Here is a 12,711-nt window from a genome sequence, read left to right as displayed (position 1 = left end):
AGTTTTGTCTCCTTTTCTCACACTCATTTTTCCTCAAAGGAAAACTACACATGTTCACAAAATAATGTAAAATCATTAGAGAGGTTAATTCCATTAAAATTCTTCTTCTGAAAGGATTGGATTTTTAAATTGTTAAACCTAGAAGTAAGGCTTTTAAACTTCAGTTATTCATATTGCCATTATAATTCTATTTGCATAGCTGAGCAATAAATCAGAATAAGAATATTTAATCCTGCTTGGGTTTGAGGTTCTTTGTTTAATAATTATATAACACCATCTTTTCAGAGGCCATTTAAATAGTTCATCTTCATTTCACAGTCCTCTTGTGCCATTATCCCCAGGCAGCCAAGACTTAGGCAGTTCTATAACTGAATAAACTTTCTTACATTGCAGTTTGAAAACTGTCACTATGCTATTTATTTTGGCTCGTGGGTACAATGCACGGTAACTACGCTGTCCTATTATTAAGATTTATGTACACCTTGTTACTCTTATGCCAACTGCCTTCTCAACAATTAGAAACAGGCATAGTAAATTCACTGGCTGGAAAATCAAAAGTGCAATAGGAAACAAACCATTTCGTTCTATCCCCATAAACCTCATCTATTTGTATACTCCTTTCTTGTCTTAAAGAGAGAGTGTGTAAAATATAAAGTATTACATCTACAATTTCCGTTCCTTTTGTATAAAAATAGAAACATGAGCATATACCTTCTTTCCCAGTTTTATCTTCAAACAGTATTTAGCAAAGTGCTTTGGGAACAGATATTGACAAAATAAATTATATTGTTCTGACTTAAGCTCAGATTTGAGTTTAGCTTTTGTATTTCTAAATAAAAACACTTCATTTAAACAATTTTGAAAGATAAAGGTAATACCTCAGTCTGCTTACAAAAACAGAAGTGGGAGTGGAGTGAGGACAATTTAGACTAAGTAATCTTCACTTCAAAACAACACAAGGTTCTCCAGCATGTCACCAAAAAAGGTTCATCTTGAAAATATCACCAAAAGCTCCCATTTTCAAATTTGATGGCATTACAGACACAAAAGGCCACATAATGTATGATTCCATTTGTATGAAATGTCCAGAATAGGAAAATTCACCAAGACAGGAAGATTAGTAGCTCCAGGGGCTGGAGGGAGGAGGGAATGGGGAAAGACTGCTAATGGGTACATGGTTACATTTTTGATGAAAATGTTCTGATATTAAATAGTGGTGATGATAGAATTTACTCAGAATTTACTAAAACTTAATGCACTGTATACTTTTCAAGAGTGAATTTTATGATATATGGATATTTCAATAAAGCTACTATTAAAAAATTAAATCTAAATTAAAAAAATAATCCGACAGAATTCAAAAGGTTAACTTATACTACAATAGACATCATTCGGAGCTTTCCACTAGTTGGAAAAGTTTCTTTTTACCTTGGCAAGGCGGCTCATCTGATCTTCTGAGAGCGTACTGCTTGTTCTGCCAGGAGTTTTTGTGGGTTCTGACCCATCTGCTTCTACATTAGGCCAGACTTTCAAGTCATGCATCCCTTGGCGAAACATGCTAGGCAAAAAGAGAATGTACAGGGTAGAAGTAAATTAGTGCAGTTCATTACAGGAAATTTTCAATCCCTAAACAGAGAGAATTCCACACTAGGAAATGCATGTCTCTCTTGCCAACCTTTAAGCCTCCAGTGAGTTGTAATGCAATTAACTAAGCAGCTAAAATCTATGTCACACTGCTTTTCACATGCCATTCTTTTCTCCTCCAAGCAGTCAGAACTTTTACAGAGATCCTAAAGGTGGACTGGACAAATACTTAGAAGGATCATAATGGACCATACATTCTTCATAACTTCAGTGGAGATCTTGAAATAATGGAGACCAAATTGCAACCCAATGAAAGAATGTCACATTTACAATGACTGAAACAAAATTTAAATAATTACATAACTGTCTACTTTACATGACAAGTTAGCATAGTAGACTGCACAGTCAAACTGCTGGGGTTTGAATCCCACTTGTGCCATCTATTACCTAAGTGACCTTGGGTAAATTGCTTAACTTCTCTGTGCCTCCATTTCTTAATCTATAAAATGGGATTATAAAGAGTACCTGTATCTCACAGGGCTATTAGAAAAATTAAATAAATCAGCACAAGTAAAAAGTACTTCAATAGTACCTGCCACATAATAAGTATTCAATAATGTTAACTGCTGTTATCTTTTTCACTAGGTACAGGTTGATTCTCCTGTCTTCTTTTCTGCAAAAGCAATGTCTAATGGGAAATACAATAGTGGATTTATATAAGAAAAAGTTCCCATGTCTACAAAATATATAATCAGAACTTCAATCTGAGCTTGATCATCTGCTTTAAAGTGAAATACTTTATAACCTTTGATTGTCCTGCTTCCTTCAAAAAACTACCAAGATGTAGAATACAGGTTGTGTCTGTAGAACAAACCCATAAAGGAAATTTGGACAACTGTGTTTTTATAGATATGCTACTGTCACGTTTCTGTTTTTTTTTTTTTTTTTTTTATGGGGGTGGGGAGTAAAAATAAAGAAAGTCTTCGGTTAATGTGCTCTTTCTTTTTTAAGTGTTTGGTGCTTTTGTGTTTGTTTTTTTAATAAAACTGTTCAGACAATATATCTCCTCAAACAGCATTGTCCCAAAGCTGAAAGAGCAAGCTGCCAATTGCGGTGGAAAGAATAAGACTGTAAGTGTGTGCAGGTGAATAGGCAAGCCCAAAGCATTTTGTTCTCACATTAAATATTTTTTAAAGTAAGGTACATGTTGCATATATATTGATATTTTTCTGATCTTTAAAAACATTACACTTTAATAAAAGTTTTACATACATTTTAAAAACTATTATTATCACGCTTTGACTAATGGAAACTTTCTTCACAGATTTTCCTGGAGTAATAAAGAGGATTTTCACAGAACATTATGCAAAGTAATGATGCCATAAACATTTAGATTGGGAACTATAAAGGATAGCTGCAAGCTCATGAGCACAGTAAGATTAAAGACCGTATCTGTTGCAAGGTTTAGCTCTAAGGTTGGCAGTAAACAGGTAATATCCAGCAACCATACCTGTGAAAGTTTACCTTATAGGCCCAAAACAAATGCACTGACTGTAGTAAAGAACCAGAAATCTTAATATTTACCATGTTAAGAGATTTCAAAAAAATTTACATTACAAAAAACACACATATACAAGCCTTTCATAAAGTACATTTTCATTCTGAGTATTAGATTTCAACTGAGTATTAGATTCAACATCAAGCAGCCCTGCTTAGAGTCTAAGAAACTGGGTACAGTGAGGCAGCAACATCACTTTAAATTATCCTTAAATGTACCTTCAGAAACATCAGAAGGTTCCCCTTCCTTTTCTCCACCTCCCTATACCCCAGTGAATACTTTAACTGGCTGAACTTAAAAAATAAGTACGTTTGGCAGGAAGTCAGTTTACTAAATGATTTAAGTGCCTTGGAATGGATCTGGAGAGAAGATTTAAGGACAGGGGACATGGAGGGCAGGGGTGGTAGCAAGTGACTCAAATGATCAAGTGAATGTATTACTTTCTTTTGACACTAATGGAAACTTTAGTTACACAGCCTCCAGGTGGCAAGCCAGAAGATGCTCAGAGCATCCTGTCCACCTGGGAAATTAAGCCAAGTAGGCAAGACAAAAGGAAGCACAGCAGGATCCCCTTCAGATGCCTGCAGAGGCCCCAGCAACAGCTGCTGCTGCTGCTCCAGCTCCCATGCCAAGCCACTGCAGCAGCAACTGCCCAGACTTCCGAGTTCACATTTGGGAAAAGTATCTGCAAGAGAAATCTGCAGCTTGCCTGTAGTTCTTTGCCAATTCAATCTAACGATCAATCCATTCCTCACCTCCTTAGAAATCTTACAAGCTAGACATTCAGAATGAGGACAATTAAATATTCTAGCCATATTCTAACAGATTAGTCTTTCAATTATTAATTACACTATTCTCCAAGAAGTATTGCTTCACACTGACTCAAGTATACAAAAGAGATATTAGCAAATAGCAGGAGCTGATAGTCACAAGACTCCCAATACTATAATGCAACTATTAGGCACTTTGAGGACCACTTTTTATTTTTTTTTATTTTTTTTTTATTTTTTTTTTATTTTTTTTTTATTTTTATTTTTATTTTTTTTTATTTTTATTTTTTTTTTTAATTTCTTTATTGATGAAGGTATCACATATTTGTCCTCGTCCCCCCATTCCCATCCCATACCCCTCCCCACACATGCCCCCACCCCCCTGTTGTCCTTAACCGCTGGTTAGGCTCATATGCCTGCACGCAAGTCCTTTGGTTGGAGGACCACTTTTTAAAAGCTACTAAGCCCCCACCAGGACTACTTAGGGAACACGGTGGGGAGCATCTGGTGTTATTTCATTGTTTAAGAAACATTTGAGGAAACTACCGCTTCCCTAAGTCATGAGAATGTGGAGGCACATGGCAGGATTTTTAATGGCAGGTGGAAGAACGTTTGCACAGGCTCCTTGCCAAGGCCACGCAGAAGCCTCATGCTGCGCTCTCTCCCTGGATGTCAGCAGCACCACGCACAGCTGTGCAGCAGTACAGTCCATGTTTGCACTCTGCTGTAGCCCCTGAACACCCTGAATGCCACATTCCTCCACAATCCAAAGCTGCACAGGAAGGGCAAGGCCATGCTAGGGACTCCCTGGGCTTGTCTCCCATGAAACCAAGTTCACCCCCAAGGAAAGGCCCAGGACACAGAGAGAAAAAGGAGTTATTTTAATTGCATAGGTTTTCTTTGAAATCCTTTTTCTGAGATGAAGGTCAGTAGAAGCATCAGCCTAGAGGGAATAGGACAGGTTTTTCACATTCCTTCCCCACTGCTCAGAGTACCCATAGAGCTCTATTACTACCTAATGTTATCGTTTGAATAAATGCCCTACTACCATATAGGTGTAAAAGAAAATGTTAATGTAAAACCTTATCTTTACCTTAAATAAAGTGACAGTGAGCTGAATATCCCCTTATATCTGACTAGACATGAATAGAACCATTCTAATTAAAGGATTTTTGGGGTAGGTATTATATATATATATTTGCAAAGCAAACAAGATTTACTATGATTTGTGTTTCTTGTGGGTTTTTTTTTGCTTAAAGTTGTAATATTTAGTAACATAGTTATTTTCATTATATTTATTTTTTTCATTACCCACCAAAGTTAAATAACACTTATTTTCCATGTACAGCAAAAGATATTAAAATGTTGCTTTCAATTAAATGGAAGTAAAAAAAGTGAGCAGATGTAAATAAAAATACCAAGTAAATAAGACTGAATGTATTTAATATAGAGATATGCAGGAATTCTGAAAGTGGTAAATCAATGACTCATATTTGAGAAACCCTGCTCTAAGGGAGGTAATTTATCAGAATCAGAGCTGCTCGCTATCATGTTTCATTTGTATCTAACATCTGATGTGTTCAGAGACACCAAGTTTGGGGCAGAAAATTGCCCAAGGAGCCTGGAATAGCTTGTCTGCCAAAAAGCACAGAAACTACTAATGACTACTGGAGTACTACCCAAAGGACATGGGGCAACTTGAAGGAGCTCCGATTGACCAAAAAGGGGAGTTTCTGAACATTATAAAGAATAAAGATAGCAATGGAAACATTTCAAAAATGTTTAAGACTACAAGTTCATGACAAAACTTAAAGACAAAAAACAAAAACCATCAATTACTTTTGCATGTTACCAGGGCACCAACTCATTCTTAAACTTGATAAAAGATCAAGTTCTTCAAAGAAAAATTCCAATTAATATACACAGAAAGAATAACAGAATATCAACAAAAGGGATATGGGTTGAGTTTTTTCAAAATAAACTTCTATTATCTGTAAATCTTTAAAAACTGAATTAACAACTCTTCTATTATAGTCATTACCACTATTAGCAAATTAGTGCTTTTTAACCCTACTCATTGTCCTTTTTATCACTGTTATGACAAAGCAGAAAAACCAAGCTCTCAGAGTATATGCCATATAGTCTTTTTTTCCTAAAAGAAAGATTCTAATTTCCAATACTATTTTCTAATAGGAATCACATTACCAATCACTATCAGTAGAGTCATATAAATTGTGTTTCTTAATTAATCTATCTGTATATCCCATAGGAAATTCAGTCTCAAGAATTATGGAATCATGTAGCAAACATGTACACACAGAGAACCAGACTGGCATGAACTTCCCAAAAAGAAAAAGGATGAGAACTACAACATCCCTAAAGATTAGAAGAGAATGCTTACCCATATTTTCCAAAGAGCGAAACTGTTGTTCCACCCACAGGCACTGCCTTTCCTGGCCCATACACATCCCATATAGTCAGGGCCACTTGGGCATTCCTGGGCAGGTCAGGGTACTTCACAGGCAGTTTTAGCCATTCATTCCAGCTATGGAAATAAAGTCAACATAAGCATAAGTTATATATTTAAAACTTTCTTTTAAATTAACAAACCACGCAAGAAGGTTTGGCAAGAAAAAATGCCTCATTAAGTTAATACTACAAAAAATAATGTGAGTTACCTTAGTTTCACTCTAAGCAACTTCAATTTTAAATACAGAATACATTAAAAAGAAAAGAAAAAAAGACCTCATAAAAAACAACACCAGTAAATCTTTTAATTAAAAAACTCAATGTCACTAAGACACAAGAAATATGATAATGGCTAATAATAATCTGGAAAAACACTTAAACCTGGTTATAACCAAACTTGTTTTGAACCAAACTGTGATTTCGTATAAGCATTCCCCAGAACAAAGGTATGAAAAGAAAACAATCAGAATTACTCATAATACATTCAAAGTGATGCTGAGGATAACATGGCCCTACAATGTACCTCAATAAAGCAGAAAATAACAAAAGCCTTAAAAAGGTCGAAGTAGACTATCTACTACTTTGTAACGAAGTTACCAGACAGCTCTGGACAGCAATGTCACATTTTCTTACATGAGATTTTTCTATTCCTGAAGTTATTTCATTAATACTGATAATGCTTACCTATTAGTTTTTCTATGCTTTTTAAAGAATGTTTGTATGTATGATTTCCCTAAAGAATGTTCTTAATAAAGTAATGACAGCACAGCTGGGTTTTTTTTTTTTAATTTTTTTTTTACTCTTTATTCAGCTCAACATATTGAATAGAACTTTCAAAAACTTGAAAGGATAAATCATTTATACCCACCATATAAAGTGAAGGGCCTACAGGAAAATTGGAGATGGCTAGCCATTTAAAAGAGAATCAGTCATTCTTTTCTTCCATAAAAGTCTCGAACAAATAAATCACACCCTGAAAAAGCCATTCTCCACTACAGATAAGCTAGAGGAACAAATTTATTTAGTTACTATCCACAGGGTGGACTATGCTGAAAAGGAAAATACTAAGCAGTGTCATGTTCTGCCAATGAACAAACCAGAGATTAACACAGGCTACAATTAAAGAAAGTCAGCCAGCGACAATATCTAAAATAAACTGTGAAAATTCTCACATCTATATTTTGTCCTTTGAGAAGGAGACAATATATATATAATCAAACAATCATTTGCCTTAAATCTTTTGCACTCTAACCCCAGGCTTTAATCAAAGCAATGGTATTTGAACCTGTTTTATATACGGGGCTTCTGCAGAAGAGTTATTTTGAAGAAAATGAAATTTACAGCTAAAATACAGTTTGAAAACTGCTCTTGATATTTTAGGAATTCTGGAAAGATCTGGTCAGACATCAGAAAAATGTGTATTTTGAATACCATCTTGTTCTCCACCTCCCCATGCATCATCCCTATGCAATCCTTCATTAAGCTCAAGACAAATTCACCTAATAAAACTTCCACAATATTGCGAGATCTAAAGCCTGATTCTTGATGGTCTAATCCCACCCACCCCCACCCTCACTGTACTAATTAGACCACTGTACTAATTCTCTAGTCTGATTAATACACTCCTAAATCCCAACGTTTGAATTTTTAAATTATGTTAGGCTGTTAGTATATGTGTCTCTCTAAAGCCATTTTAAATCCATCATGGGGCAAGAATATTTAATTTTTAAAAAAATTAAATCACTTGCCTACACAATAATTTTCATATATAAAATTTTAAAATTTGCAGAATTCCACATCTAAAAATGAGAATTTTACCTTAAGTAAGTGCTTATAGAAATTGATGGATGTGCAAAGTAAAAAGCCTATCCTACTGTTACCTAACCTAGCTTGAGTTATGTTTTTTCTTTTTCAGTACTTTATTATTTATTTATTATTATTGATTGATTGATTTTAGAGAGAGAGGAAGGGGGGAAGAGAGAGATACGCACGCCATCAATTTGTTGTTGCACTTATTTACGAATTCTGTGGTTAATTCTTGTATTGTTGCTTCAAAATAACACTGGGTATAGATAAAACAAGATTGGCCTCGAGTTAGTATTATCAAAGTTGGGTGATGTGGCCTTGGAAGTTTATTATACTCTCTACTTTTACAGATTTGAAAATTTCCAGAATAACAAGTATATACATAAATACATACTTCTGTGTGTGTGTGTGTTCATTCACAAAAAGACTACTAAAGAAATTACATCATTTAAATAATTGGTTTCAATGCAACCAGATCACCAGAGCTCAGGCTTCTGCTCTCTCTGAAAAAGACTTCCCAGCCTGCTAGGCCGCGCTTGGTGAACAGAGGGTTGTACCCTCAATACCAGAGCCTGGCAGTCCATGTGGCCACACCTCATCTTCCATGAGCACTGTGGGCATAAGCTCCTTCCTGAAGGTACAACTGTGTATCCTGCAGCTAGCCTACCAGGGTAATGGATTGAGCATTAAAACTGCTCCATATAACCTATCAAATAAGGAGTATTAAGAGGTTAAATTAAGGACCCACAATATTGTGTGTTCTGGAAAAACAGGAACTTCATGTTCATTATATGTCCCTTGCATCCTGACAATGGTTTGCTAATGGACCATCTCAATAAAACATGAACTTAAAAAGTTGGTTTCATATAATAAAAATGTGTTTTTGATTTGGGTCCTTTTGTGAATCAGTCAAGTTCTCATAAAAATATGTCAATATACTGAATACAAACAAATTTACTTCCATCTTAACTATCTAGGTCAATCAATGCTTACAAGTATTAAATGATTTTTTTAAAATCCTCTGTAATCACTACTAAATCATACTTACAACATCTATAAAGACTTTAGAGAACAGTCTGGAACTCACCATATTCAAGAAAACAACTTACTTCCATCTTGTACTAAATGCCTTGTAGGATGTCCTCACTGGCAAGGCCAGGGGCTTCCCTTCTGCAAAAACTTGACAAGTAACATAAAGGTCAGAGCAGGTCTCTTGGTACAGTCCTGAAAACTTCAACATCGGGTCTTCTAGAACAGCTTTATAACTCTTTTGTTCTCTCTTCCCTTCCAAACTTCCTCTGAAAGTACAAGAACAATAATGTTTAGACAAACATTTTTTAAGCATATAGGCAACAAATACTAAAGTTTATGATTGCGTCACAGCAACCTTATGCTACCTATTTTCCTGTATATCAAGTTAAAGTTATTTTTACATCTAGTAAATAAATCTTAAAATCCTAACATGCCTACAATCATTTCTATCTTCATCAATTATTTCCCTATCTTAAGCTCCTTAATTTCAAATCTTGTCATCAACTCTTGGTCTACCTTCCAGACATCACTAGCTTTCCAGGCCTTAGTTTCACTTTTATTAATTTCAAGATGAACACTTATTTATCTATTCTTTCAAAACATTTACTGTACTAGGCAGAGTGGCCCAGAAATGAAAGACAAGATAAACAATACAGCACTACAAGAAAATGTTAAGTCCTTATTTCTAGGGCGAAAACTTACTTTTATTTGCATATTCTTTTTGTATTCTTTCAATTTTTTTAAATTTATTTACTATGTGGATGTACTATCTGATCATTTCTTTAAATTAAAAGTAATAAAAGATAGGCACAGGAAACTATGAAAGGGGTAGAAACACCAATTGGAAATCAAAATTGTAACCATGTTCTCATTTTATAAATGATGAAGCAGGGACTCAGAGTTCAAGGATCACAAAGTAACAGAGCTGAGAATAAAAGCCAGGGCAGACAAGGCCAAAGCCAATGTTCTTCCCACCACAGAAAGATACTGTACATCGAAAGTCTGGGAGCCTGGGGGCTCCAAGTCCCAGAAAGATAAAAAAGAACAGCATGGACCAAAGCAAAGAGAAAGATGGCATGTTTAGAGAACTTCAAGTTGTTTGGTATAGTTAAAGCATAAAGCTCAAGTAGGAAAGAAGCTAGAGAAGGAAAAGGGTGTGTGTGTGGGGGGGGCAAATGAGGCTAAGCAGTCACCAAATTCAGTCCAATGCCTTACACAATGAACATTCAAAAATCTAACTGAATTATTTGACATGAGAGTACTATAGTCAGATTGGTATTTATGATACCTTTGGCAGGAGTTTCAGAACATAATGGAGAGATATAACTGAAAGCAAGATCAATTACATTTTCATTAAAAATTATGAAGGAAAAAGACAGATTAAGGCTAGAGTAGTGGGGTAGAAAAGATTCAAGACAACTTGTGAATGATTTAATAAAGAAGGTAAGAGATGATGTCTGCATGACTCAAAAGTTTTGTGTCTTAAACTGGATGAATGTTGCTAATAATCACCAAAATAGGGTGAGACAATATTGAAAGTTCAGAGTTAGAGGGGTAGGCTAATGACGTGCTCAATCTGGAACCAGTTACTTTTAAAGTGCTTGGGGACATCTAAAGTGACCATGTCTTATAGGCCATTTGATATTCAATTACAGTGCTAAGAAAAGGGACATCAAAGTGCAAACTGTTATTAAAACCAAAGAAATAGATTAAAAGGCCTGGGAGAAAAATCAGAATTAAAAAATTTACTGTTCTCTGATTTTATGATTCTAAATTGATACTTCCAGCCCCCCCGCCCCCGAAAAATAATGACATTCTGAGAAGCTACAAGATGGTTAGTACCACATTTTACCAAACTTCTGATTAATGCTTTATCTTTGCCTTAAAATAGTCAATGTGTGTATCTGTTAATAATGGACCACTTTTTGTTGTTGTTGTTCTTTCCTTTTAATGTTCAAAAGTTCCAGAAATACATTAACATGTCCAAGAAATACTGAGAGGAATGAGACTGAAGGAAAAAGCCTTGTACTAGATGATGGCATACATACAGGTCCTATGTATGTATAAGCATCTAGTGGTATTTGATGCAGAAATTAACTTAAATGGGTGTATAAAGCATTATACAAATGAGCAGTACAGTTGTTGACATATTATTTTTACCATCACCCAAAACAAATAGCAAATTGTCAGTCTTATGTAACTTCTGAAAAATAAAAAGAAACAGTCAAAGGTGCACCTGACAACTGAGAAGATGTATTTACTGCAGGTATGCAGCCCTCTGCCCGAGGAACATTTGTTTACTACCTACTGACATATTACCAATGAGGTTACGACGAATAATCTGTGATAATTTTTGCATTTGGAAACACTCCTCTAAGACTGCCTGAAAGTGGACATAATTTCCGACTCGGTTCTACCTGTGCCCCACCTCAGTTCCGTTATTCTCAGCTCAAGATGTCATGCCCTGGACCTTTACTGCAACAGCGAAGCCCCAAGATTTCCCTGCGAGGCTCTTGTCTCCTGTCTTCTGGTCCCTTTGCAACTGGCACCCTCATCTTAGACTCACTCCCCGCGCCTCTAAGCGAAACCACGCCAGACTGTCCAAGGATTCACCCCAACCCTCCGTCACTTCCCGTGCTTCTACTACTGTACATCCATGTGCTCATCTCACCCTCATCTGCCTGGGTCTACATAACTCTGCAGTCTTTGCCCCACCTTCCGGCCCCGGGTGAAAGTGAAGATCTCCCAATGATCAACGGCGGGACTAGACTTCACCGAGACTAGACTTTACTGCGGGGCTAGACTTGACCGAGACTAGATTTCTTCATCTGTAAAATGGGACTAGCGACCCCTCAAGAGGTTGCTGTGCACAGCACAATGCTTTGAAGAAAGTAAAACCGCGCTGGACTTCAGGGCTCATTCCTACCGCCCCCCTCCTCCCACAGCGCCCTCTCCACGCCGCGTTCTCCCCCACTGCCCCAGCCACAGCTCTCCCCGCCGCCCCCAGGCCGGCCGCCAGGCCAATAATCATCTTCTACCCTCACCCCACAGGCCCCCGCCTCCTCTCCTTAAACTCCGGCAATCCCCGTCCCTGTCCCCAGAGCCTCTTACATCTTCAGCCGCACGTTGATGTCCAGGTCACAGCTGTAGATGTAGTGGAACTTCTCCGCTTCCCCCATGGCGCCTCTGCCTGGGCACCTACCGCGGGAAGCAAGGCGCTGGAAAGACGCTGGGTTTCAACCAGCTGAGTCCCACAACACGGGCGCTTCCGGTCCCGCCTCTCGGCCAGGTCGGAGCCAATCGCTGCCTGGGGCGCGACCCAACGCGCCGGAACTCCCCGCCCAACCTTCCCTTCTGCGCATGTGCAAAGCAGCCTTCCGTCTTGCTTAGAGGTAAATAGAATTCCAGCAACACAGGCGATCTGGTTACTTCCCAGACTTTGGGTATTCTTCCTGTTTGCACAGGACTTTTTTTTGTTTGTTTGTTTTGTTT

General features: G+C 37.0%; 1 protein-coding gene across 1 annotated transcript in view; it reads right to left on the bottom strand.

The window, feature by feature from the left end:
• Positions 1-12,478, bottom strand: part of PIK3C3 (phosphatidylinositol 3-kinase catalytic subunit type 3) — a 79,008-nt gene extending 66,530 nt beyond the window's left edge. The window contains exons 1-4 of the mRNA XM_079783958.1: positions 12,331-12,478; positions 9,297-9,485; positions 6,314-6,457; positions 1,429-1,558 (exon numbers count right to left, since the gene is read on the bottom strand). Of these exons, the coding sequence (XP_079640084.1) occupies positions 1,429-1,558; positions 6,314-6,457; positions 9,297-9,485; positions 12,331-12,398 (531 nt within the window). The 5' untranslated portion in view covers positions 12,399-12,478. The remainder of the gene's footprint in view (positions 1-1,428; positions 1,559-6,313; positions 6,458-9,296; positions 9,486-12,330) is intronic.
• Positions 12,479-12,711: the final 233 nt, after the last annotated feature.

This window comes from Cnephaeus nilssonii, assembly GCF_951640355.1.
Source record: "Cnephaeus nilssonii genome assembly, chromosome: 11".
Taxonomy (NCBI): Eukaryota; Metazoa; Chordata; class Mammalia; order Chiroptera; family Vespertilionidae; genus Cnephaeus; species Cnephaeus nilssonii.
Note: the sequence above shows the minus strand (reverse complement) of the source record. Positions and strands in the feature narration are given on the sequence as shown.